This window comes from Macrotis lagotis, chromosome X, assembly GCF_037893015.1.
Source record: "Macrotis lagotis isolate mMagLag1 chromosome X, bilby.v1.9.chrom.fasta, whole genome shotgun sequence".
Lineage (NCBI taxonomy): Eukaryota > Metazoa > Chordata > Mammalia > Peramelemorphia > Peramelidae > Macrotis > Macrotis lagotis.
In genome coordinates this window covers 691085721-691111652 of record NC_133666.1, presented here as the reverse complement: position 1 = coordinate 691111652, position 25932 = coordinate 691085721, and the positions used below count along the sequence as shown (strand labels likewise).

General features: G+C 38.9%; 1 protein-coding gene across 3 annotated transcripts in view; it reads right to left on the bottom strand.

Moving 5' to 3' along the window:
* Positions 1 to 25932, bottom strand: part of HORMAD2 (HORMA domain containing 2) — a 117127-nt gene that overhangs the window by 87458 nt on the left and 3737 nt on the right. For all 3 annotated transcript variants that reach the window (XM_074206320.1, XM_074206321.1, XM_074206323.1), the window contains exons 2-10: positions 24462 to 24553; positions 21671 to 21815; positions 15938 to 16001; positions 15422 to 15458; positions 11012 to 11032; positions 10402 to 10428; positions 6662 to 6729; positions 878 to 1029; positions 468 to 730 (exon numbers count right to left, since the gene is read on the bottom strand). In XM_074206320.1, coding sequence (XP_074062421.1) covers positions 468 to 730; positions 878 to 1029; positions 6662 to 6729; positions 10402 to 10428; positions 11012 to 11032; positions 15422 to 15458; positions 15938 to 16001; positions 21671 to 21815; positions 24462 to 24512 — 828 coding nt within the window. In that variant the 5' untranslated portion in view covers positions 24513 to 24553. The remainder of the gene's footprint in view (positions 1 to 467; positions 731 to 877; positions 1030 to 6661; positions 6730 to 10401; positions 10429 to 11011; positions 11033 to 15421; positions 15459 to 15937; positions 16002 to 21670; positions 21816 to 24461; positions 24554 to 25932) is intronic.

Below are 25932 nucleotides of genomic sequence, written 5' to 3'. Positions count from 1 at the left end.
ACCAAACTTGGAACACTTCCTCCTTGTCTCTGACTTCCTTTAAATTCCAACTAATCCACTTTCTATAGAAAGCTTTTTCCAATTCTTCTTAATTCTAGGGTCTTCCCTCTGTTGATTTCCTATTTATCCTGTATATTGGGCAACTAGGTGCTCAGTGGATATGTCCTCTTAAAGCAATGGGAATTCGTTCTCTATGTTCAGGTACATCTGCCAGCCATCAGTGAAATTTTGAAAAACATTAAAAATTTCCACTTTTGGTTAAGATATCTAATAGAAGAAACCTATTTTTATAGACATGAACAACTTGAAAAAATTGCCTTTTAAAAACTTGACTGTAGACTCCTTGAGGCCAGGAATTGTGCCTGTTCTACTTTTTTGTCTTGCTACACTCTATAGGATCTAGAATGGGACCACAGCATCTGTGCACATTTGGCAAATGGAGGGAACTGAGATAAGCTTTTTCTTACGCTATTGCTGCCTTCTTCTTCTTCTTCTTCTTCTTCATCATAATCAAGGCCTTGATGCGAGATCTCTGTGATGCTATTCTCCTGAAGCAGATTGCTGCCCAGACTCAGCAGCCTCTGACTCTCAGTCATGATTTTCACTTTGATACTGTGAAAATGGGTGGACACATAGCCTAACTTCAAGCTGACAGGATCTCCATCAAACAGAAGGCTCTGGGCACTGTCCCCTTCCTTGAAACCAGGGGGCTGGTATTCATTTGGTGTTACTGCAAAATGAAATGAGAAAACAATCAGTGGAGTAAATGTGGGTATGCCATTGGCCTCAGTCTTCAGGATGCTGCACCAGATCATTTAGATCAGACTATAACTAGAGTTTTCCAGAAAGGAAAGTGCCTAAACAATTCTCTACCTACCATCATTGTAGTAGTAGAGTTTCATAGTCAATGTGATGTCATTGGGAAGAGGGCCCAGATCCTGCATTAGGACATACAATTTGCGGATGAGGAGGATGCTGGATCTCTTGATCTCTTCGCTAGCTGTATCACTCTCAAAACTGGTGTTCCTGCTATAATAAGAGCAAAAGAGCAAGGGGGATATTCTCAGAAACAAGAAATGTTGGCATTCTCTTCCAAGAACAGTCATTTTTGCTAGATGACAAAGTACATATAAATAAGATATTGGGATATATGTGCTGACTTAACAAAAAGGTGCTATTAAGGTAATTATTCTCTTTACAAGGATTTTTTTCTTTACAAAATGATTGGTGGGACTGACTTCCCATTTTTAATATCCCAACACCTACCTTTTCAGTTAGATTGCCCTCAAGGGCAAGAACCGTCTTTTTTTTGCATTTGTGCCCCCTGACACATTCTGTTAGACATTAATAAAAAACTTATTTAAAAAGCAAAGACCCTTACATATTTTAAATATACTTTGATTTTTTTTTTAAACATTTTATCTACATGTTCTATCAAGGTTCCAGCTGAGAGTATATACTATGGTGAACACTTGTGGGAAGATTTGGGCCAGGGCCCACAAAATGGGCTGGGTTGTGACCTACACTGTCAGAAGAGTCCCACACTGGTGAAATCCTAAGGTCCTTTGTAGTGTAGGATTGACTGTGATCAGGTAGAAAGAACCTCAGATTGGGATTCTGGGGTTCTAGATTCTAATCATGGTTTACTAATTAGCCTTCTTGATTTTTTAGCTTCATTAACTTTAAAATGAGGATATTGGATTGGATCATTTTTGAGATTTTTTCCAACATTAAAATGTCATGATTCTATGATATCTCTCTAGGGTTTCTTTTTCCACTTATGTTCAGATTTCTAGAACCTATAGGCAAGGCAACTAGAAATTTCCTTTCCAGGAACTAACAACAAATGTTAAACTCCCTCTATCAGGGTCTACATGTGTGAATTTTGACAAGCTGAAAAGGTTGTGTAGTATCACTAAGGAAGGAAGATATGGGCCAACTCTTGACTGAATTTTTCTACAGGAAGAATTCTTTTTTCTAATGGAAGAGCCAATAATGCAAATGTAAATAAGTAACCACCTAATTCAGATTACAACCTTGGTTTCTAAAAAATTAACAATGAAATCTAATTTTCCCTTCCCCAGTTTTGAAAATTACTGTCTCACTGACTACATCAACATACGGTCAGAAAACCAGAGAATTTGGGGACTGAAAGGCACTTTTGGAAAGATTTCTCTAAATTAATCCCATGAATGGCTGACCAAATTATAGTATATGAATGTTATGGAATACTACTATTCTATAAAAAACTATGAATGGTGGAAACAATGTAAAGGCTATCAGACTGCCTTCTGTGGTGGGGAGGGAGCAGTGGAGGGGGAATTGAGATTAGGGAAAAATTTTTTAAATTAAAAAATAAAAAAAATTTTAGAAAAAGAAACCATGAATGGTCAGGCTCTAGAGAAGCATGAACAAATTACAGGAACTGATGCTGAGTGAAGGTAGCAAAACCAAGAGAACATTATACACATTAACAACAATATTGTGAGTTGATCAATCTTCATGGAGGCAGCTCCTCTCAACAGTTCAGACAGCTAGGACAACCCCAGGAGACCAACTATGGACAATGCTATCCACATTCAGAAGAAGAAAAACAAAACAAAACGAAGAAAAACCCTCAGAATCTGAATGAACACTACGTTCACTTTTTTAAAATTTCTCTTATATTTTTCTATCTTTTCCCTTAGTCCTAATTCCTCATACAGAAAGTGATTAATCTATAAATACGTTAAATACAAATGTATATGTATAATGTTCACCAGATTGTTCACAGTTGAGGGGAGGGAGAATAGAAGGAAATTCTGTAACCTATAAATATGCATATACATGTGGATGTTGAAAAACTTTCATAATATGTAATAGGAAAAATAAAATTGTAGAAAAAAATTGTTGAAAAATAAATAAAAATAAAACAACCCCAAGCAGTGCTCAACCTTTGATGCTTAAAGAATGAAAGGAAAGTTTACAACACATTGGAAGTATCCTCAATATACCTACATTGCATTACATGGCCTCTACCTTTTTTTGTTTGTTTTTGCAAGGCAATGGGGTTAAGTGACTTGCCCAAGGTCACACAGCTAGGTAATTATTAAGTATCTGAAGTTGGATTTGAACTCAGGTCCTCCTGAATCCAGGGGTTGGTGCTCTATCCACTACGCCACCTAGCTGTCTATCAAAAGTAAAGTCCAAGCAGAGCCTAAAAGATGCAGGACTCTTGGCTCAGTAAGAAGGCAGATGAAATGAAATTTTATGCAGATAGTAACAACCCAAGATGTTTTTATGATGCCCTGAAGGCTATTTATGAACCAAGGTCATATGGTGCATCTTAGCTACTCAGTGCTTATGGATCCACATTGATTAATGATAAGGACATGATCCTAAAAAGATGGACTGAAAACTTCCATAGTGTTCTTAACAGACTATCATCAATCAGTGCAGAAGCCAGTGACGGTTTACTTCAAGATGAAGTCCAGTCCCTAGCTAAAGTTCCAATTGAAGAAGAGGTTTTGAATGCCATTGGGCTCCTTTCAAGTGACAAAGCAACTGGTGATGATTCTATTCCAGCTGAGATTTACAAGGGGGGTGATCCATTGCTCATCCAAAAATTGACTGAAATTTTCCAAGTTATATGGCATGAAGAGTTTATCCCCAAGAATTCAAGGATACCGCCATAGTCCATCTCCACAAAAATAAAGGGAATAGATTGTCCTGTGACAATCACAAGGGTATTTTTCTTTTAGTCACTGCTGGTAAGATTCTTGCCAGAGTCCTTTTCAATAGGCTGATCCTTCACCTGGAAGATGGTCACTTTCCTGAGAGCCAGTGTGCCTTCAGAAAGGGTCGAGGCAGAGTCAACATGGTGTTTTTTGCCCGACAACGCAGGAAAAATGCCAGGAAAAGAACAGAGGTCTGTATACATTTGTAGATCTGACCAAGGCCTTAGATACCATCAGTCATGAGATCTATGGAAAATAATGTCAAAATTTGGTTGACTGGAGAAGTTCATCAGTATTGTACATCAGTTTCATGACAGAGTGCATGCCTGAGTTCTGGATAGTGGATGATCCTCTCAAGAATTCCCAGTTACCAATGGAGTAAAACAAGGATGCATCCTTACTCCCATACTTTTTAGCATAATGTTTTCAGTCAATGTTATCAAATGCCTGGAAGATGGTCACTTTCCTGAGAGCCAGTGTGCCTTCAGAAAGGGTCGAGGCAGAGTCAACATGGTGTTTTTTGCCCGACAACGCAGGAAAAATGCCAGGAAAAGAACAGAGGTCTGTATACATTTGTAGATCTGACCAAGGCCTTAGATACCATCAGTCATGAGATCTATGGAAAATAATGTCAAAATTTGGTTGACTGGAGAAGTTCATCAGTATTGTACATCAGTTTCATGACAGAGTGCATGCCTGAGTTCTGGATAGTGGATGATCCTCTCAAGAATTCCCAGTTACCAATGGAGTAAAACAAGGATGCATCCTTACTCCCATACTTTTTAGCATAATGTTTTCAGTCAATGTTATCAAATGCCATCAATGAGGATGAACCTAGCCTCAAGGTCAGCTGATGGCAAATTCTTCAACTTCAAAAGGCTTCAAGTCAAGACCAAAGTGGAGGGATAGTTGGTACAAGATCTTCTCTTTGTAGATGACTATACATCAATGCAGCCTCTGAAGCTGAGATGCAACAATGTACGGATCAATTTTGCTCCATCAGCCAGCACCATGCCAACCATTTATGGAACCATTGATTATAGCAAATGGAGAAGTTTTGAGGACTGTAGACAAGTTTATTTGCCTTGGCAGTGTCCTTTCCATGGAGGTTCACATTGACAATGAGATGGACACTCATGTTGCTAGAGCTAGCTCAGTATTTGGGAGGCTCCAAAAGAAAGCGTGGGAAAGAAGAGGTATTAGACTGACCACAAACTGAAGGTCTACAGAGCCCTTGTGCTGACCTCATTGCTATATGCCTATGAAACTTGGACAGTCTACTAGTGCCCTGTCAGGAAACTGAATTTCTTCCATTTAAATTGTCTTAGGAAGATTCTGAAAATCACCTGGCAGAAGATACCAGACACTGGGGTCTTTTCTCAAGCTAAATTGCCTAGCATTCCAACATTACTACAGAAAGTGCAACTATGATGGGATGGACACTTTGTTAGAGTGCCAGACAAATTCTTGCCAAAAAAACTATTTTATGGAGAATTCACACAAAGCAAGCATCAGTGCAATGTTCAGGGACAATTTTGGACTATCTGCGATGGAGAATACCAACTATATCCAGAGAAAGAATTGTGGAGTTTGAACAAAGACCAAAGACTATTATCTTTAATTTTTTAAAAACTGTTATCTTATTATGTTATTTTGCTATCCCTTGTACTTTTTCTTCCTTAAGGATATGATTTCTCTCACTACATTCAACTTAGATCAATATATATATATATATATATATATATATATATATATATATATATATATATATACTACAATGTATACTACTAACAGACTGCCTTCGGAGGGGGGACAAGAATAGGGGGGAAAAAATTGTAAAACTCAAAATAAAATCTTTCCTTAAAAAATAAACGGCAATGCCAAGATACCCTGAAAGTCTCATTGAAGAACTTTAGAATTGATTGTACAGCAGGACTGGCACAGGACCACCCAGCATGGTGTGCCCTCATCAGTGAGGGGGCTGCACTATATGAGGAAGGAAGAATTGAAGCAGCTCAAAGGAAGCATGACATCTCTATAAGTTTAGAGTGCCCAACCCAGGAGTTCACATGGACTATTTGTGTCCAGCCTGTGGCAGAGCAGTCTGATTGATCTTATCAGTCACAGTTGGACACACTGTCATTTGTCTCAAACACAGTGATGTCATTTTGGTCTTCTTCAATAATGAAGGACAAGAACCAACCACATGGTCTCTATGGTGCTTTCCAATCCTTAGATCCTAGGATTTGTGGGGATTGATCCACCCAAACAGAGGAAGTATCTAATGACATCACAGATTCATCTAAATATAAAATCTAAACAATTATTATTGAGCAAGTCTGTTATATATCAATACAATTATTTTATCAAATATTTACAATGTGTTCACAGTACCTCTGAATGTACTGTTGGAAATAAAATAAGAAGAGTGTGATTTGTCCCTTGTTCTCAAAGAACTTTTATTTGTCTGAATCCTATCTGTTTTTCACTTGACTTCAGGATCTCAGTGGTAGTGACAGCCATCTACCGTACCTTCCCCATGGAGCACACCAAGAATCAATATCCTTGGCAATTTCCTAGAAGTTTAGGATGGAGGACTCCTGCCACACCAGGATATTCGATTACATCTCTGTGGGTACTCTCTCTACTTACACTGCAACACCTCCATAACTTAAATAGTATTTTGGAATGATTTTGAATGAAAATTTCATCACTCTGTGGGTATCAGAGTAGGTTAGTAACCTTTTCAACTTAGGAAACAGTCAGTGATTGTGGCCTTTGTACAATCTTCAAGAACCATGATGCGATGAAACATTGGAGGATACAAAGGGAGGATGTCTCTCCTGGATCTTATCCATCCCTGCCAGATGTCAACCTTTTCAAAAATGATGATATTTGAAGTTGATTGCAATTACTTTAATTAAATGTCTAAAATGAGAGTATACCTGCTAAAATCCATTTTGGGTCCTTCCTTTGTGTATCGGAATTTGAACTGGTATAACTCCGTGACTTTCTAAAAATGCCAAAGAAAATAGATTGCCTCAGAAAATCTGCAGAAATCTCCCTCCTAATCTATGGACCCCTCCCAGAATAAGGTTTTTAAACAAATAAAACAAAATATACAGGATTAATCAATTATATCAAAACATGAAGCCTGAAGTATTCTAGAAATGTTAAAAAACAAAACCCAAGTTCACAAATCCCCAAGTTAAGAGCCCCTGTGCTAAAGGAAGTTTCCCTGCTCTGCAGGGAGGTTACGAAAGGATACAGTCAGTAGTCACTCAGATGAGGGAGGCATGGATGTGCTTCATTTCAGTAATGAAACTGAAAACATCCCAAATCCATGGAAGTATCTGCCTCCTTTGTTAGAATGTTAGATCTTTGTAACAGGGATTAATTTCATTTTTGGCATTTGTTTATCCATCACCTAGTAGTAGGCACTTAATAAATACTTGTCAATAGATTATCGATTAACTAATTACCACAGTGTTAGGATAAATTTTTTTACTTATATGTTTCTTCACAGTATTATATAATTCAGGAAAAAAATATTTTCTGATATTTGAGATGCCAGTCTTACAGAAGGGAGAAAACAGGTCAAAGGAAATGGGAGGTTTCTCTTGACTGTTGTCAGAGGCAACCTGGATTTGGGGTAGGTTCCAGATATGTCTCATGTATTCTATTCCTACCTTTCTTAGTACCATAAATTTTGTGGACAGGCAGCAGCAGACTTTTGGAGCTAAATATTTACTTCAACATAATACATTCAATATGCACTATTTCTACTAAAAAATTTTCATATTCCCCAATTTCTTAATCGTGTGAAGGTTAGGTGGGAATGGTAGACCAGAGACAAGGGAGCACCAGTGTCTATTGGTTGGAGCATTCTATGACATTGGTTTAAGAAGATAACTTGGCAGCATGTGGCCTGGGTTCCTTTTCTGTTCCCCATCAATTACTGGACTTTCAATACCTTAGTCTCCCCAATTAATAAAATCTTGCTTATATGAGTTGCTACTCATGGGGGCAGGGATAATTTATCTGCAAGGGCTCACCGAGTTGATGTCTTTAGAGAACACTCTCCAATGACTGCAAATACTTTTCCTGAGACATAAATGAGAGTTTTCGTCACTTTCCATTATGAGAACAGCCTGGCTGGCTCCCTGTTCCCTGCATTACTCTATACTGCCCATTCATTTGATGCTTTTCTGCCAGCTTTATAAGATTTTCCTTTGGTTCATCACCATTATAAACTCAACTTTTCACTACCCAGGCACCCAAGTTTTAAACTGAGCACCTATCAAGGGTTAGAAACATGATAGCCATGCTTGACTCAGTGATAGACAATTAGAAAGTTTGGTTCTAAAAAACCTCAAAACCCTCAAAACTGCAAAAACAAAAATTGTGAAATTCATCTACAAATAAAGGTAGAAAGGGGTAAAACTGGTTTGTGCATTTTGGCTGCCCAGGCCTGTGCAAACCAGTTTCTTCCCCGCCAGAACTCCTGCACGTCATCTTGTAGACGTAGGGCTCAGCCCTGTGCTGCTGTTCCAGATGATTGTCAATGACCTAGTAAGATGGTGTGCTTCTCTGGTTGGTGGCTGTCACCCCTGCATGGCAGCTTCAGGATTCACAAAGGCCTCAATAGGCTCAACCTTCAATTAGTGAATCGTGAATGTATAGGGACTTAGCAGTCTCCTTCCCAAACCCAAGATGGGATAGGGAGGTGTGGTTAGAAAGCAGTTCTTAGGAAAATGATCCTCAGGCTTTGAGAGCTGCTTAGGGAGATGTGAATGGACTTGCCTGGGGCATACAACTGGTGTGTGTCAAAGGCAGGACTTTAAACCAGGTCTTCATTCTTCATGACCCCCCAGTGACCCTCTATCTCCTATACCAAGCTGACTGACTGGCAGACAGGAAAAGATGGAAACCGTGTGTGTGTGTGTGTGTGTGTGTGTGTGTGTGTGTGTGTGTGTGTGTGTATGTATGTGTGTGTGTGTGTGTGTGTATGTGGAGGTTGGGGGGTGGAGAAGAAAGGGTTATAGGAAGACGGGCATATTAATATTTTATTTATGGAGCAATGAATTGAATCAAGATTTCTGGAAAATAATTTGGAATTATGAAGGAAGGGGAAGGGAACAATCATTTATTAAAAAAAAAAACTCACTAAGCACCTGACAAATACCTCTTTGGATCCTCACTGAGTCAGATAGAGGCTAAATGATGACTGCCTAGAGTCACACAACTAATAGGGACTTGAGTCTAGATTTGAACTCAGTTCCTCCTGCCAGCACCAGAGCTCAATCTATTGTGTAACCAGCTGCCTCCAAGAAAAACACAATCATCCATTCCCTTTGACCCAGCAACCTTATTACTGTGCAAAACTCAAAGAAGTCAAAGATAGAAAGGCCTCATAGATATATTAAAATATGTGTAAACAAAAAAGGAAAAGGCAGTAAAAAAACTGGAAAAAAATTGGGTGCCCACTGGGAAAATGGCTGAAAATTTTTAATTCAAATTTTGCCATATTAATTAATGGAATATAATTGTGCTGTAAGAAATGGGAAATATAAAGAATCTAAAAGCAGGGCTATCAAATCTTACTTTTTAAAGTTTTTATTGAAACAATAGACAATTATATTTTGATTTGCTGTTTTAGTGAGAGTCTGTGGTAGTAGCTCAGCTTTGTTTACTAACATAAAATCACTCTGCTGGACACATGAGGCCCGCAGTCTGCATTTTGGAAAGCCCTGATCTAGAAAATTATAGAAAGGCTTATAAGAACTAATGCAGAACAAAGAAAACAAAATATTGAGCTCAATATAGAAAATGATTTCAGTAAGGTCAATCGAAACGATAACTAAATGAAGCCAAATTCTGATTAATTACAAGAATGGCTTTGATCTTGCAGAACAGATGAAAAAACATACTTCCCTCCTCTCAGGAAAGAGGTAGAGGACTACAGGAACAGAATGTTGCATATGCTGTCAAACAGTTCCTTTATCATCCGATTTTCATATATGATTTTACTTTGTTACAAGGGAAGGCTTAATGTGAGGGCAGGGGGTATAAAAGGAAAGAACTGTCATAGGATCTAAAAACAAAAATAAAACTTTTTTTTAAAGAAAGACTGCAGAAAGAAAGGGTAATTTAGGAGATAAGGAAGCAATCAATTTGGACTTATGCCAGAATACTAACAACAACACTTTTATTCTTTCAAACAGATGAAGTGACTGATATCTGAATATTGTAAATTAAAAAATTTCATCTCCAACAATATAAAAATCCCTTTTAACAGTGTGGTATGGAATGGATAAGGGGTTTTTCTAACAGTATCTGGGCTTTCTTTTCTTTTTTTTTTTTTTGAGATCTCTTATCCAAGTGTCAGTATGAATCAAGTCAACATAATAAAGAATATCATAAATATTCATTTGATTGGGTGGTAAAAGAATTCACTCCAAACCAACCCAATTGAACAAGTATTAATTAAGTACCTACTAGAGTCAAACTGCTAATGGTAAGCTCTAGAAATACCAAGGCTCTGGCCCCTAGTGGGGGAAAGCACCATGGAAATTCACTTAAGCCACAAGCATTTACTAAGCACTGACTATGGTCAAACACTATGTTATAATTCAAACTAAAGTTAAACAAATTTGAGGAAATAGACTTTAGATTTTGTTCTTACCTCAGGTTCACTGGGATTTGTATAAATCTGTTTTAATAAAAAAGGAAAATGTAATTAATTTTTTAAGATATTATTCTTGCAACGTTTACTCTTTTGTCTCAAAGGGTACACTTATACTATCTTAGTTAGGATCCCATACATAAGGACTCTCCAGTAATATTTCTTCCATTGAGATTGCCATTGCAGAAGTTGAGCCCTTGGTCTGTCTACTATCACTCCAGAAGAACACACTCTAAGGATGCACCAGTCTCTCTGAATTGAGTTCCATGAGTCCCCCTATTCCAAGCGGACAGGTTTAGCTGATCTGTGCTTGGAGTCTTTAGCCAGGTAGGACCTTAAGACCTAAAGTAAGATTTCTCAGATTCCTTCCCATTCTCAACCACGTACATAATTTTGCCATTTCCAAAGAAAAATCAACAAAACTTCTGCAATTGAATATAAGTTCACAAGGTAACTATGAGAATGGATCCCTGGCAACAATTGAGGGAAGCTAACATGTATTTTTAGTTTGTATAAATAGACTTTGAAACACAAAAGGGTCAGATGTCTCACTCTTCCAAAGAATAAGGAAGGGAAGGGAAAAAATGTGGGTTTTGAAATATTTACTTACTGCAAGTACTGCCATGTGAAGCTGCATAAAAAAAGAAAATAATTGTTAGTAAGCATCTCCTGTTAGTACAGCTATAGATCAATAATTTAGTTTAATGAACTATGGCTCAAGAGATGATCCAAAGATATGGGCAGATAGGCAAGCAAACATTTGTTAACTACTTAATATGGGTCAGACACTGTGCCGAGTGCTGGGGGTACAAAGAAAAGCAAAAGTCCCTGTACTGGTCATTCCCTTGTTCATTCAAAGCATTTGTTTAATAAGTACAGCGTGCAAGCTTGGGCCTTCAATAAAGTTGTAATTGGGGGAGGGGAGAGACAGACAGCACACTTTTGCTTTTTTTCACATTTCAGCTAGAAGTGAGTCTACTAAGGTCTCTTAAAACATGACTATGAATTATAACAAAAGCCTAATCATGAGATCATAGTTTTAGCTGACAGTTTGAATGTGTTGGGCCCTAAACTCCTGATTGGTGAGAATTCGTCACATCTGGGGTCCCCAGGCCCCACAGAGCTCCACTCCAGTCATCCTCCCATCACCCTCTGCCCCCAGCTTACCGCCTCTGACCCTGAGAGTCATAATCAAGTCAATCCCACTCTTCCTGGAAAGAGGTCAGTGAGTCACCCTAGGGCTCCACTCATTATTAACTGGCGGACTTCTTAGGCCCTTGATGACTCCTTCCATCTGAACCCCTACTTAGCATCTAGACACAGCCTGCACGTGTGAACTAAATAAATGCTTTGTTTCAGTCCCAAGATCTTCTACCTAGGGCTGGAAACCCATCAGAGATGATGAGTTTAACCCCTCTATTTTATAGATGAGAAAACTGTGGCAGAGAGGCATTAAGTGCATCGCCTGAGGTCAGAGAGCTAGTGTCTGAGGTGGCTGCTGAGCCCAGATCTTCCCTGAGTGAAATTTCAGAGCATTCATCCATTCACCAGTGTAATACAACTAGTACCATATACTTGGAAAAACCCAGAAGTTCCAATGTAGCATCTAAATAATTGGAGGTCACTTAGAGCACAAAACCCAGCTAGCCAACACTCCAAAAGCAAATTTTTAGCTCATCTGCCTATTGGTGGAACATTAGCGACACAACGTGGCTGGTCTGCTAAGTGCATGTTGCTACAAACACTAAAGCCCAAAGGGTTACTTCCTGTAATGTTTGTCCTTCTTTCTCAAAGAAGACCATGACATCAAGGAGAAGATGCCATGACATGAATGTGAATTAGATTGGGGGGGGGGGGGGCACGCTGTGCTAGGTCACCAGCCTCACTTTCTCCTCCAGAGTCAAATGGGTCCAGGAGCCAAATATGGATTAGCACGACTGGAGATGGCCCTGGATGCAAGGCAAATCAGGGTTAATGGACTTGCTCAAAGTCACAAAGTTAGCAAGAGTCAAGTATCTGAGGCCGGATTCGAACTTCTGTCCTCCTGCCTCCAAGGTCAGTGCTCTATGCACTGTACCACTTATCAAACACTTTAGGAGAAAACAGAATTGGGTCTCAGCTGGAAATGAGCTCTTTGATAAAATGCTCTCTTAAAGTCATCCTACACTTAACATGTGAGCTTTATAACATTACACAGCCCCCTTAAAATAGTAACTTTTCTTTAAAATAACAAATTTTTTAAACTTTGAGGTACTAATTCTGTATTAAATAGTAAACAGAAGTAGCGTGTCATAATAGCACAGTAATTCAATCAATTGGTAGATTCATAAAATAAGTCAACCAAATTTCACCCCCCCTTTTCCAGAGTCCATGACCAACCTTTGTTCAAGCCCTACAGCCTCTTGCATCCAAATTATTGCTCCAGCCTCCTGACTTTTCTCCCTGTTGCCCCAGTAAAGGATCATTCATGTCTAGCATTTCCCCAAAGTGCAAATATAACCATGGTGCTCACTCCCTTAGACCTCAGTAAGCTCTGGTGGCTCCTTGTTTCCTCTAAGGTCAAGTAGAAACTCCTCTCTTCAGTTTGTTGGATTGGGGGTTTTTTTGTTTTAGATTTTCGCAAGGCAATGAGATTAAAATGACTTGCCCAAGGTCATTCAGTTTTTTCTGAGGTCACATTTGAAATCAGGTCCTCCAGACTCCACAGCCAGTGCTCTATCCATTGTGCCACCTACCTGTCCCCTCTGTTTAGTTTTTAAAGCTCTTCACCATCATATCTCAATCTATTTTTTTCATCTTTTTTTTCATCATTCTCTTTCCTAGACACTGGATTCAATTCAACTAGCCTTCTCTCTGCTTATCCCTCAAGATCTTCAGTTTCTGTAGCTTTTATCTCAAAAGAAACAACGAGATACACAAATTTAAAAAATCCACCCCAAATGTTCACATGATCTCTTAGTGCCCAATCTATGGAAGAGCCTTCCAAGCTCATATTGTTCTGATCAGCCACAGTCGGACACACTGTACCTTAACTCTAGCATTGTGATGTCACTTGGTCCTCTGAGAAAGGAGTACAACAACCAAACAACCAAATGTACCTTTGCACTATTGGAGTATCCTCCCTTCCTCACATTCAGCCTAGAGAGGTCTTCTTTTTTTGAAGCCTTTCTTGATCCAACTCCTAGTGATCTTCCTCCCAAACAAACCTCATACTTATTTCTATTTATTCTTCTCATATTTATTAGGTGTATACACATATACACATACAAGATATGAAAATAAAGTTTTAATGCTTAGCACTGCACCAAGTCTTTGGGGCCACCCTGTTATGGGTGTGTGTGCATATATTTAATATACATGGTATATTCTAGGATCCATATCCTTGAATGTAAGCTCCTTGTGAGTGGGAATGGTTTCCTTCATCATCTTCATATCCCCAGTACCTAGCACCTAGTAGGTCCTTAAAAAATATTTGCTGCCTGACTGTCCCAAACAATGAATTTAGCCAAACAGTTCATCTGCTAGCTATATGTAGACACTGTCTCAAAGGGAAGTTCTTGGCATGCCAGACACTTTCAAACTGTCTCTCTGCTTCAGATCAATTCAATTGGTTTAAGATTTACTCATTCAAGAAGTTTACAAAACTGAAGTCAAATGAAAGAGGACACAATTGAGAAAGCAAGGACAGGGCAGGGATCCCAGAGGGAAAAAGAGCCAAGAGAGCTCTGAGCTTAATGTCGGCCAGACTCGCCACACCAACCGGATGAGATAGTAAGTGACTTTCTGGCAGGACTATGTCTCATGTATCTTTTTTCACTAATTTTCTGCCACCACCTTGAACTCCTTACATCCAAAATTGAACTCATCCACCCACCCAAAAAAAACCCTACTCTCATCTCCCCATCAAGTTCCGTGTTATAATGTACTACCAGTCTCAGGTCACTTGAGCTTGTCTCTTTTCTTTGACCTCTTCCTCCCAACACCCAGTCAAGGGCCTTGTCTATTTTAACCCAACATTTTTTCATATTGGTCCTCCCACTTTTCTTCCTGCTGTCACCCTAAACTCTCTTACTTCTCATTAGCCTTTCCATCTAGCCACACATAGAGCTGTCAGATTAATCGTCCTAATGACTAATTGATCAGATCCTCTTGCTCATCAGAATCTAAACTCCTTAGTCTAGCATTCAATGCCCTCTGCAGACTGGCCCAAAGCATCCTTATGTCACACTACATACCACTGTACATTGGCCAACACTCTTTGCCCCTTCTGCAGCCTAACTTGCTGAATCTGATTCCATTTATACCATTTTCAAAATGTGAGCTATTCACCTGGACAATCTTCAACAGAAATGAGCCTTTAGGCTCTATCTGATATTGTAGTTATATGTGGACATGTTTTACCTCCCCCTCCCCAATTAATTATAAATTCTTTTAAGGGCAGGATCATGCCTTTTGTATCTTGGAATCACTCTTAATATCCACTGTTTTATTCAGAATAGAAGCATAAAATATAGGCTTTTTGGTTTTCCTGGTGAATAAATTTCTTCCATGTTAAAAAAGTTATATGGGTTATGGAAGCAATTTTCAATGTACATATTCATAGGTCCCAATACTGGTTGCCAGAAAAACTGACACAAACAGCCTCTTTGGGGAAAATTTTCCTTTCTTATCTTCAAATTTAATCTCTACAATTCTGAGTATATTCAAAGTGCTAAGTTCCAGATTCTTGTCTCTTCGGTTTCACATCCTGTGGACCTCTTCCAGTGACTTCAAAGGAAACTCTGTGGTCATGAGAGGTCCGTGAGTTTATGAAAGAGAAAATGAGTATTGGATTTCTGAGTGATATCAAAGAGAGACATTAGTGAAACAAAGCAAACTTAAAACTAGCAACTAGAAAGGAAGACTGACCCATAAATGTAAACTGAGGCACAGATCTTGGGTCTGATCTTTGTTATCATTCTGGCTTGAAAAGTGTTAAAAGATAGGCCTTTGATCACAACAGAAATTTTAGAAGACTTACATATTTCTTTTCCAAAGCATCAAAACAACCTTGAATCCTGTCAAGAAATAAATGGACAACATTAACATGGGTTAATCTCAAAGCAAAAAAAAGAAAGACCTGCCAAGAAGAAAAACTTCTATTTGCATTTATTAGACTGAAGCAGCCCCAAATTGATAACCTCTTTGCCTCTTTTAGTCAGTCACATTCCAAAACTATCACACATGTTGTGGCATGTCAATAATGTTCTATAAGTAAGAGTCAGGATTAGCTCAGGAGTCAGGGAGTAGAGCCTTCTTTCCTTTCAAATGACTTTTTGCTTTCCTCTTGATATGAATAAATTTATCCTGAAGTATTGAAAAATAGTATTATTGGATCATTTTCCACCATTGCCTATCCTAAAACATAAGACAGTACGATTATATATGTATTTGCCAGTGCTATTCTTTTCTAATTTAAACAGTTAAAACCTAGTCAGTTATCTGATAAATGATAAAAATGTTGCTGTTCAGCTCATTTTGAATTTGAGCAACTTACCATTTGATAATCTGCAGAGACCCAGGGCATTTCTTATCTTCTCGAAGGATTTTTAAATTGAGGTCTATGAAAAGAATACATTATTACTTCAATTGAATTCCTATTTAAATCATATTACTCAAGCTACAGTTAGCTATATCCTCTTTCCTTGAATTCATAGATTCCTACAATAAGTGATTTAGATGGGACCTTTGACATTCTGTGGTATAACAATATCATTTTACAGATGAAAAAACTGAGGCCAAGAGAAAAATAAATGACTCTCCCAAGGCCAAAATTACTAAAACACAAACTTGAATCTAGTCTTCTGCTGCAGAGTCACATGTCTTTTGCCATGATGAAATACTACCTCAATTACTTTGCTAATGTTATGTATTTCATTTTACAATTTAGAAATGTGGCAGGGACACACATCTTTACTACCAAGGCAGTTATCTCTTCCAATTGGGAAGTGTCTCTGAAAGGAATAACCTCTCATTTGGCTCCCAGTGTTTTTTCATAGCATGGGCTGATTTTCATGGCCTGGCCCAGCTAATGCTGAGGAAGATGGGAAATGGGAAGACAAGCAGGAGAAGATGTAAAGAGGGTCCTTTAGACCCATAAAATTTAATGGGACATGTTGATTGAGCAAGAAATACTTTTTCAGAGGACCTGGGGAAAGAAGGAAAATAGGGGAACTCATCCTAAGAGATATGCTAAGAGACAGGAATGAGAATGGGGAAATGTGATCAAGTAACCTGTTTCATAATTGCCTGAGAATACTGGGGGTGTGAAAGGTGAGGGCCTGGGGAAGCTAGGTGGATAGAATACCCACCCTGGAGTCAGAAGAACCTGAATTCAAAATCAGACACTTAATAATTGCCTGTAGGACCTTGGGCAAGTCACTTAACTCCACTGCCTTAAGTAAATTAAAAAAAAATTTTTTTCAGGTGAGGGCTGTAGAAAGGTGAAATAGCAGGCAATTTGAAAGGGCCCTAACTATGTCTGAACAAGGTCTTAACTTTCAAATAGCCTAGATGCATGTTGGTCCTGCTTATTTCATCTTGATAGAGTTGTTACACATTCCCAAGGAGAGATGCTAATTAAATAAGGAGTTAAAAAAGAAAAACTGAAATAGGAGGATGGAGTAGTGATATAAGAAAACCTAGGAACAGAAAAATGGCAGCAGGTGGTACAGTGAATAGAGCCTAGAGCTGAGTTCAAATCCAACTTCATACACTTACTAACTGTATTAACTCTGGGCAAGTCACTTAATTTCTGTTTCAGTTTCCTCACCTGTAAAATGGAAATAATAGCACTCATCTCCCAGGGTTGTTGTGAGATTCAAATAAGATATTTATAAAGCTCTTAGCACAGTGTCTGGTACATAGTAGATGCTTAATAAATCTTATTCCCTTTTCTTCCCCCCCTCTCCACAATGACTCAGGGAAGGGAGTTGAGTCATTGCAGTGAACAACCAATAAGTGGCTAAAAAAAAAGCCATAAGTTCTCCCTGCAGGGAATCCTTTCCAGGGCAGTAATGAAAGCTTGACAGGTTCCCAGGAACAGGTGGAGTCCCCCAGGAAGGGGACTTGCTCGATACTTTGGTGACCCCTGAGGTCTTTCTCTTACTAGTCATCCCACATAATGAGACACTAAATCCTGTGTCCTGAAAAGCTATTTGGAGGACAAACAGAAAGGGAAGGAAGAGAATCAGAAATGAATGCCCTCTTCTGCCACCCAGACTCCATTTCCAGATTCCATCTTCCCTGGTTCCTTCTCTCCGCCTTCTGGCTCTCTTCAAGGCCCAGCTCAAATCCTACCTCCTCCATTGAAAAGTCTTTCCCAGGGCCCCTTCCAACTGGGACATATCTCACTTGGACAGATCAGTTTGCATGTGGTCTCCACCATTAGAGTGTGAGTCCCTCAAGAGCAGACTATTTTTGCTGTTCTTTGTATCTCCAGGACTTGTGTTTGGCACACAGTAGGCACTTTAAAAAAGTTTGTTGTACACATCGTTTTTCATGTTATGTCTTGTGGGCCTGAAAATTTCTAAGGGAAGCTGATGGCCACTCTTTGGAAAGTGCCAGAGATAGAAAGAGGCCCCCAAAGTGCTCCCTTCCTCTCAGAAGGAAACCTCGGGCAGAATGGTTACATTAAAAGATATTAAGTAGGGGCGGCTAGGTGGCGTGGTGGATAAAGCACGGGCCCCGGAGTACCTGGGTTCAAATACCCCATTTGCCTTACAAAAAAAAAACTAAAAAAAAAAAAGATATTAAGCCTAAATACCTATTTGGAAAAAAAATTATTGTGAGCTAACATGCAGCTGGATTCCAATTTGGATTGTGGTTTGTTCTTTTTTTTTTTTCCTTTTCTGTTTTCCCTGAAACTCAGCAGTAGCTAAACTGACTTACAAAAGGAACTTCTGCACTTTCTGCTGAATGCTAAAGGATTCCCAATAGGGAATGAATATGAAAAGACTGTCTTCATAGATCTTAGCTTCCTCATTTGTAAAATGAAGTGGTTAAACTAGATGATCTAAGGTTCTCTCTAGTTCTTAACATGCTGTGATTCACCAGTTGAAAATACAAACCTAGTTTGTTTTCCTATTTTCCTTTCCTGAACCAATTTTTTTTTAAAAAGACATAAAGAATAAAAAGTGGAGGAAAAACTCCCATTGATTATTCTCAAAATTCTGTTTTCATCAGGGAAAGAACAAAAAGCTTTCTGTACTTAGGGAAAAACAAAGGGATCCAATTAAAGAGAATTTTGGCTTAGTGTTTATCTCTATTAGGGAGTCCAAGGTCAAAATCCATCCCTGACTCACTGTATGACTTTACATGAGTCACTTTTGCATTTCATACTTCTCTGTTCCCATCTTGGAAATGAAGAAGACTCCAGCTCTGTATCTCCAAAGAGATGTGAAAATTGCTCTATATTATAAGGTCTTTGGGGATTCCTAGAAAGGGACTAATTTAGATATCTATTGAGAATGCTTCTGATGGAAGTGTACTTGAGGGCAGAGATGCTACATCACATTTCTTAAATAACTTCCCATGATCACCACTAAACTGCCAAATGAAGACAATGCTCAGTAAACAATAGAGATACATGAATATCCACACTATCTACCTTAGTGGGGGTCAAAAGGTCCAACTGAGATAATGTGCTTTAATGAATCCAAACAATATTTGAAGAACCAATCAACCAAGAAGCATCTATCTATTAAGCAGTCACTCTGGGGTAGGCAATGCAGATAACAAATACAAAAATAAGACATTCCTGACCTCAAGGAAGCTACATTCACTACATGTGAGGGTCCTCTTCAGCAAAGGGGAACTCATTGTCTCCCCAGATAGCCTCTTCCAATTTTGATGGATCTTGCAGATTATTTCTAAAATGCTTTTTAGTGAGGAAATGAGATGGAAGGGACATGATATCTATTTTCAAATAATCAAAGAGTTACCATGTAGAAAAGGGATTAAATTGTTTCTCTAGAGCACAAAATTAATTAGATGAGTGAAATGAAAGAGAAGCCAGTTTTAGCTCAAACTTTCTTAACAATTACAGTTCTTGGAGCAGATAGGTGGCCCAGTAGATAGAGCAATGGCCCTGGATTCAGGAGGACCTAAGTTCAAATTCGGCCTCAGACACTTAATAATCACCTAGCTGTGTGACCTTGGGCAAGTCATTTAACTCCATTGCCTTGCCAAAAAACAAACAAACAAACAATTACAACTCCTGAAAAATAGGAATGGGCCATCACTCTTTCATTGTCCCACAGAATGGAAGATCAGTCCCTGACCATGGCAATTAAATCTGTTGTATCTCAGTTTCCTTATCTGTAAAACAAGGGGTTTGGATCAAGCAATATTTAAAGTCTCTCTCTACCCATCCTAATTCCCATGATCCTATGTTATAATAGATCCTGGGTGTAGGGTTACACTAGATGACCCCTCAAGTACCTTCATATTTACAGTCTGAAATTCTTGAGCATGGTACAAAAAAGAGAAAAATGCCTCCAAGTAGTACAATCATTCTAGGAAGCCTCAGATTTTACTGGAGGGAGATATTTGTTATTATAAATACAAATATTATGATATTTATTTATAATATATTATATAATAAATTAAAATAAATCTAAAGGAGACAACAGAGTAGAGTAAAATAGAGTAGAGGACTTCGACTGAGGCAGTGCTAGACTCCATGTTCATCAATGACACTTTCTAGTTCAGCCTAGATCTCCTCATCTATAAAATCAGCATAATAACATCTGTGGAAGTTAGGAAGATGAACTGAAATGTTCTACACTATATAAAGGTGCTAGGAAAATGCCAATTATTATCATTACCAACAACTTTATTGCTATTTAGCAACACAAGTGAGTATTCTCAGATGGCAATGACTGTGTATTATGGATGTATTTTTAAATGACAAATGTAAATTGACCTTTATAGTTTCCTTGTTTCCAGGATATGAATTTCAGTGTGAGTCAATATCAAATACAATATAGAGAAGAAAAACATTAAGAAGAAAATTAAATTAGGAAAAAAACCAAAGCAAATCATTAAATTTGTAATTAAGACGTTTTGTATAAAGATGGTTTGGGAAAAGTAATGCCAAAAGAAGAAATCTAGAGAATTCTACCAGTATTTTTCAATGATAATTACTAGTTTAATTAAAAGTCAACAGATGGTTTTCCAAATGGCTGCTGTTCTAAACCAGTTTTCCTGTTCAAATGTAAAAGGCTCATCACCTGAAAAGAGGGGATAAAAATAGAACATCCAGAAGGAATTTTGAAAAAGGAAGGGAAAGAAAGGCAGAAACAAAGAAAAAGATGAAGAAAATCTTAATAAAGGCATGAAAAACAGACAAAGTTCAGACTGAATAAATGAAGAGATCTAACAATGAAGAGGATGATAAAATTGATAGCTGCCAAATTCTTTAATTCTTCAAGGAACCAAGATCTCATCACAGATTGGGTATTCCACCAACACAGATTGCAACCCCTTTGAAACTAACTTAAAAAGTAATCTTCCTTATGTCAACCTAGCAACAAACCTCTCCAAATTTACCTAGATTGGTTCTTGAACAACAGCTCTATCACTGGGTCCATCTGTAAGACTTCTCCAGCTCTATCATTGCCATCATCATTGTTGGCATAGAGACAACTCTTTAAAGTTTGCAAAACTCTATAAGTATCCTTTCATATGAGTTGAACCTTCCAGAGCTTTCTTTCCCCATCACCTAAGGTTTTGAGAATACACGATCGATTTCATTCAATGCATGCATCATTAAAACTAGTCTTTAATGGTTTAAGTTGCTAAAATGTCCACGATGAGAGTGATGTGAATTTGGCTGGAGGTACGGATATACTCTCTTAGTGAGTCTAAAGAGCCAAAATGGTTTTTGCCACTGTATCTAGTGCTCAACATACTAAGCCTCAAATGGCCTTTAACCCAGCTGCTGATGCCTCGGCAGAAAACCCCCCAGAGTTCCTAGACAGGCTCAAAGAGATTTATTGGCTGCTTAATCTAGCATTTGGTATCAAGCCATGAACTAATGGCACCTAGTGGTGAGACTATTGAATCTGGGAGAGTTAAATTAAAGAGGTATGTAAATGAACAAATCAATCATGAAGACCTGGCACAGGCCTGGCGATTAACACCTTCTGTGAATAAGAAATGGTTGATGCTATTACTAAGGGAAGCCAAGAACAAAAATATCAGAATTCATCATTGACTTAAGCTTTACCTTCTAAAGAGCGGTTTCCATAAGAACTCTCTGGAAATAGCCCCCGCAGGTATGTGATGCATGAGACAGAAGTGGCAAAAAGTTTCTTCACCAATACTAAAGATTCATGCTCAGTGGTGATTTGACTTGGGAACAAAGCTGTTTCCTGGAGGGGAAAAAAATAGCAAAGATTAGCATTTTGAAAGATCAGCATACAGTAAATCCCATGATTATCCAGATTGTAAAGGGGAAAGATTTCTCAGGACATAAAAGCATCAGATCCTGTTTGGGGGAAGGGAGGGCTCATAAGGGAAAGAGGCTCCTCAAAAAAAAAGATTAAAAAAAAGGTATCAGGCCAGAATTCCACAGCCAATCAAAATGAAAGGGTTGAGTTAATTATCCTCTCAATAATTCAGGCCTAAACCTCATACTTCAGAACAACCTAGGTATTTAAGGTAAAATGGTGGTTTTTCAAGACATCGTGATCATCATCACAAACCTTTAATTGAGATTGTTGTTGCTCAAGCTTGTCTGACTCCTAGGGACCCCATGGACCATAACACACCAATACTATCCATGTGGATTTTCTTGTCAAAGATACTGGAGTGTTTTTTTTTCTTTCCTTCTCCAGCTCATTTTCCAGATGTGGAAATTGAGACAATTAAGTGACTTGCCAGGGTCACATAGTAAGTGTCTGAGGCCAGATCCAATTAATGGGGAGCTAGGTGGCAAAAGTGGATAGAATCCTGAAATCAGGAAGATCTAAGTTCAAATCTAGTTTTGGATACTAGCTTACTAGCTCTGTAACCCTGAGCAAGTCACTTCACCCGGTTTGCCTCCATTTCCTTATTTGTCAAATAAACTGGAGAAGAAAATGGCAAACCACTCCAGTACCTTTGTCAGGTAAACCCCAAATGGGTTCAGGAAGAATCAGACACAACTGAACAACAACTTCCTGGCTCCAGGCCCAGCACTCTAGCCACCTAGCCACTAATGCCAGTAGATGATGTGGAGACTGTCTCCCTCCTCCCTCAATCAATCAGTTGTAGAGCTAGTAAGCTTTTGATTGGATGGATTTCTTCAGTACTCATAGAAGTAGTCAGAAAGAAAAGGGCAGATAAGAGACATAGGAGATGTTAAACTCTTTTAACATTTAACACTCCTTTAACTGTGCAAATTCCTACCCTAGGTCTCCTTACCTGAGGGTTAACTGTTACTCTGAATTAGAAGAGGATCTTGGGATTGGCAGTCTGCAAAGTGTCCACCCAGCTGGAGGCAGAATCTCCCCCTTAAACTACTCCCAGCTGGTACTCAGTTGTCTCCATTGACTCCATGGTTGACACAAAAAGCCTTTTAAAAGATTTGAGCATGATGGGCAGCTAGATGGTGCAGTGGATAGAGCACTGGCCCTGGGGTCAGGAGGAACTGAGTTCAAATCTGACCTCAGACACTTAATTACCTAGCTGTGTGACCTTGGGCAAGTCACAACCCCATTGCCTTGCAAAAACCTAAAAAAAAAATTCAATAACTCTAGTAGCTTTAAAAAAAAAAGATTTGAGCATGGAGACAGGAGAGGGCGGAAGAGGGCTCTTGAGACTTCTGTACCTCATTGGTCAAAGATCAGCTGCCCCTCTCCATAATCAGTCAATATGCATTTAATAAGTACCAAGTGCTAGGAATAGAAGGACAAAAGAGAAACCATCACTGCCCAAAGGGAGGCCAACATTCTAAAGGGGAGACAAGAAAGTTCATAAATTGGGTCATCCAAGCTACCTACTGAGGAGAAAGGGGGCCTTAGAAGGGAAGCACCCACACTCTATACCTTGGGGCCCACTGGGCCACCTCTCCAAACGTGGGTAGGCCAGGTCTCAGATTAGATCCTGGCTCAGGCGCTGCTGGAACTCGGCTTCCCCTTTGGGGTCAGCCACTCATCAGGCTAACACAACACTGGAGGACACATGTTTAAGATTCCTTAGAAGAGCAACATTGCTACTGTAGAAAAATGGGTCATCTGGGAAAGTAGGGCCCAGCTGATGCCAATTTGTATCCATTCTAAGGGAAATAGGTTTTAGAGAAATTTAAAATGGAATCATTGAAGAACAACTTTTGGAGTCGAGGGGGAGTTTTACACCAACCTCACTGCTTGGTTCTAACTCCAGTGTCTTTTTTTTTCCCATTTGATTTGCTCCCTGAGAGCAGGGATTTTTTTTTTTTGGCCTGTATCTCCAATCTGGGCTGTTAGGGGGCACTACACAGAGTGCTGGACCTAGAGTTAGGAAGTTCTGAATTCAAATGTAGCCTCAGACACTGACTAGTTGTGTGACCCTGGACAAGTCACTTCATCCTGTTTACCTCAGTTTCTTCACCTATATAACAAATGGCCAACTACTCCAATGTCTTTGCTAAGAAAACTCCAAATGGGTTCAAGGAGAGTCAGACAGGCCCAAACAACCCATCTCCAGTTTAGCAGTGACTGACCCACATTTAAGAAATACTCCTTGTGTTATAAGACTTTGAAGAGGAGGAACAAGTGCTTAAAAGATGGAGCAGTCATAACAGGGCTTCTCATCAGGCAGGGGAGTTACAGAGTAATACACTTTGGGGTTGGACAGACCAGGGCAACCATCTCCATTAGAGGATTGGGAGATAAGGTTGGACAGCTAGGGAAGGCCTGAAGCACCAAGGGAAGGGAAACAAGGAGCCAGAATAGGGCATCCCTGCCAGCTGATGAGGATACAGCTCACTTTAAAATCTGAGGTGAGTTGCTATTCTAGATCAAACCATATTTTCATCATCCATCTTAGACAAATACCTTGATATTCTTGTAGGTCTCAACAGAGTAGGAGAGCTGAGCAGTGGCCATGATGTCTTGCTGATGATATGCCGCCTTCTCCTAATTCTGTCCTGTAAAATCAAAGAAGCCTTAGCACATGACAGTACTGGCCTTAAAAATCATTGAGACTGGTGATGGCATTAAGGCCTTCGGTCCTGATTTGGAGGCACTCCATCCCACTTCCCCCCATCCCTGGGAGGTGTGAACCTCTAAAAAATAAACCCAGTCATAGAAAAGCTGCATCCAACTGTCAGTTTGTGAGGGTCCTGACTCTCCTCACATATCAAACACATAAAAATCAGAGTTCATATAGGAGGCCTCCACAAGGTGATGTTAGCACTTGGGGAGACAGCCATTAATTTTTCTCCAGTCGTAACTTGCTCCAAGTTCTCTAGTTCTCAGACTTGCTTTGGGGGCTAGGGGGCAGTCTTCTACCATGTTTGCACATCACCATGAAAACTATGACCTAAATTTACAGACCATGCTAGACTTTCCAGGCTATAGCTTGTACTTTGACTAATTGCTTCACAACCCAAACTTTGACACCTCCAGGAAACAAAACTGGTCCATCAAGGAGTTGTAATAATACTAAGAAAATCTGAGGATATTGTAGGAATTAGAGGCAATTTATTAAAAGTTCCTAACCTAGGCCTAGTCCTCATAAAATACCCCCTACTGGGGTAGTTATTAGTCTTAGAAGATAAATAAGAGGAATAATAATTTTAAATAGCTTTCTATATTAGACTTTTCTTCATTTGTGACTATAAGATAAGCTGATAGCATTTCTAGAGAATTAAGGCCTGATAATATTAACTAATTAGAATACAATGAATTATTATATATTGTGTCCTGGAAAACCCACAGGACTTCAAGGTCATTTGTGACCCTTAGGAAAGCTAATCACTCATTTTGGGAACTTAATCATTTAAAGTTTTAAGTTTTTAGAATGTGAAGTCTCTACAGCATTTTTTTTAAAAATTAGTGAAAACTTACATTCTAAAAATGGAAAAATGACCAGATATACTATAGAGACAGGAAAGGCAACTTGAAAATAGTAGTTAGGGAGCCAGTCTTGCAGTTAGAAACTGCCCAATTCAAAATTCACTTTTCATACACACACACACACACACACACACGAAGAAATGAGAAATGAAAAAGAAATGAGAATTTCTCATAAGAAATGAGAAAGGAGGAACCCTATTAAAGAATTCTAATTGAAGGGGAATAGGACAGTATCCTAGTATCAAAGATTTAGAGACCTTAAGAGATCGTTTAAACCAGCCCCCTCCTTTTACAGATGGGGAAACTGAGGCACAGGTTATGTGATCTATCTTAAGTTATACAAGTGGAAAAGCAAAGATTAAAGCCCAGGTCCTCCAATATCCTAAAATTATCCCTACACTAGTCAGAGTGTTACATTCTCTTCTAACTCAGTCCCATTCTATAGGAG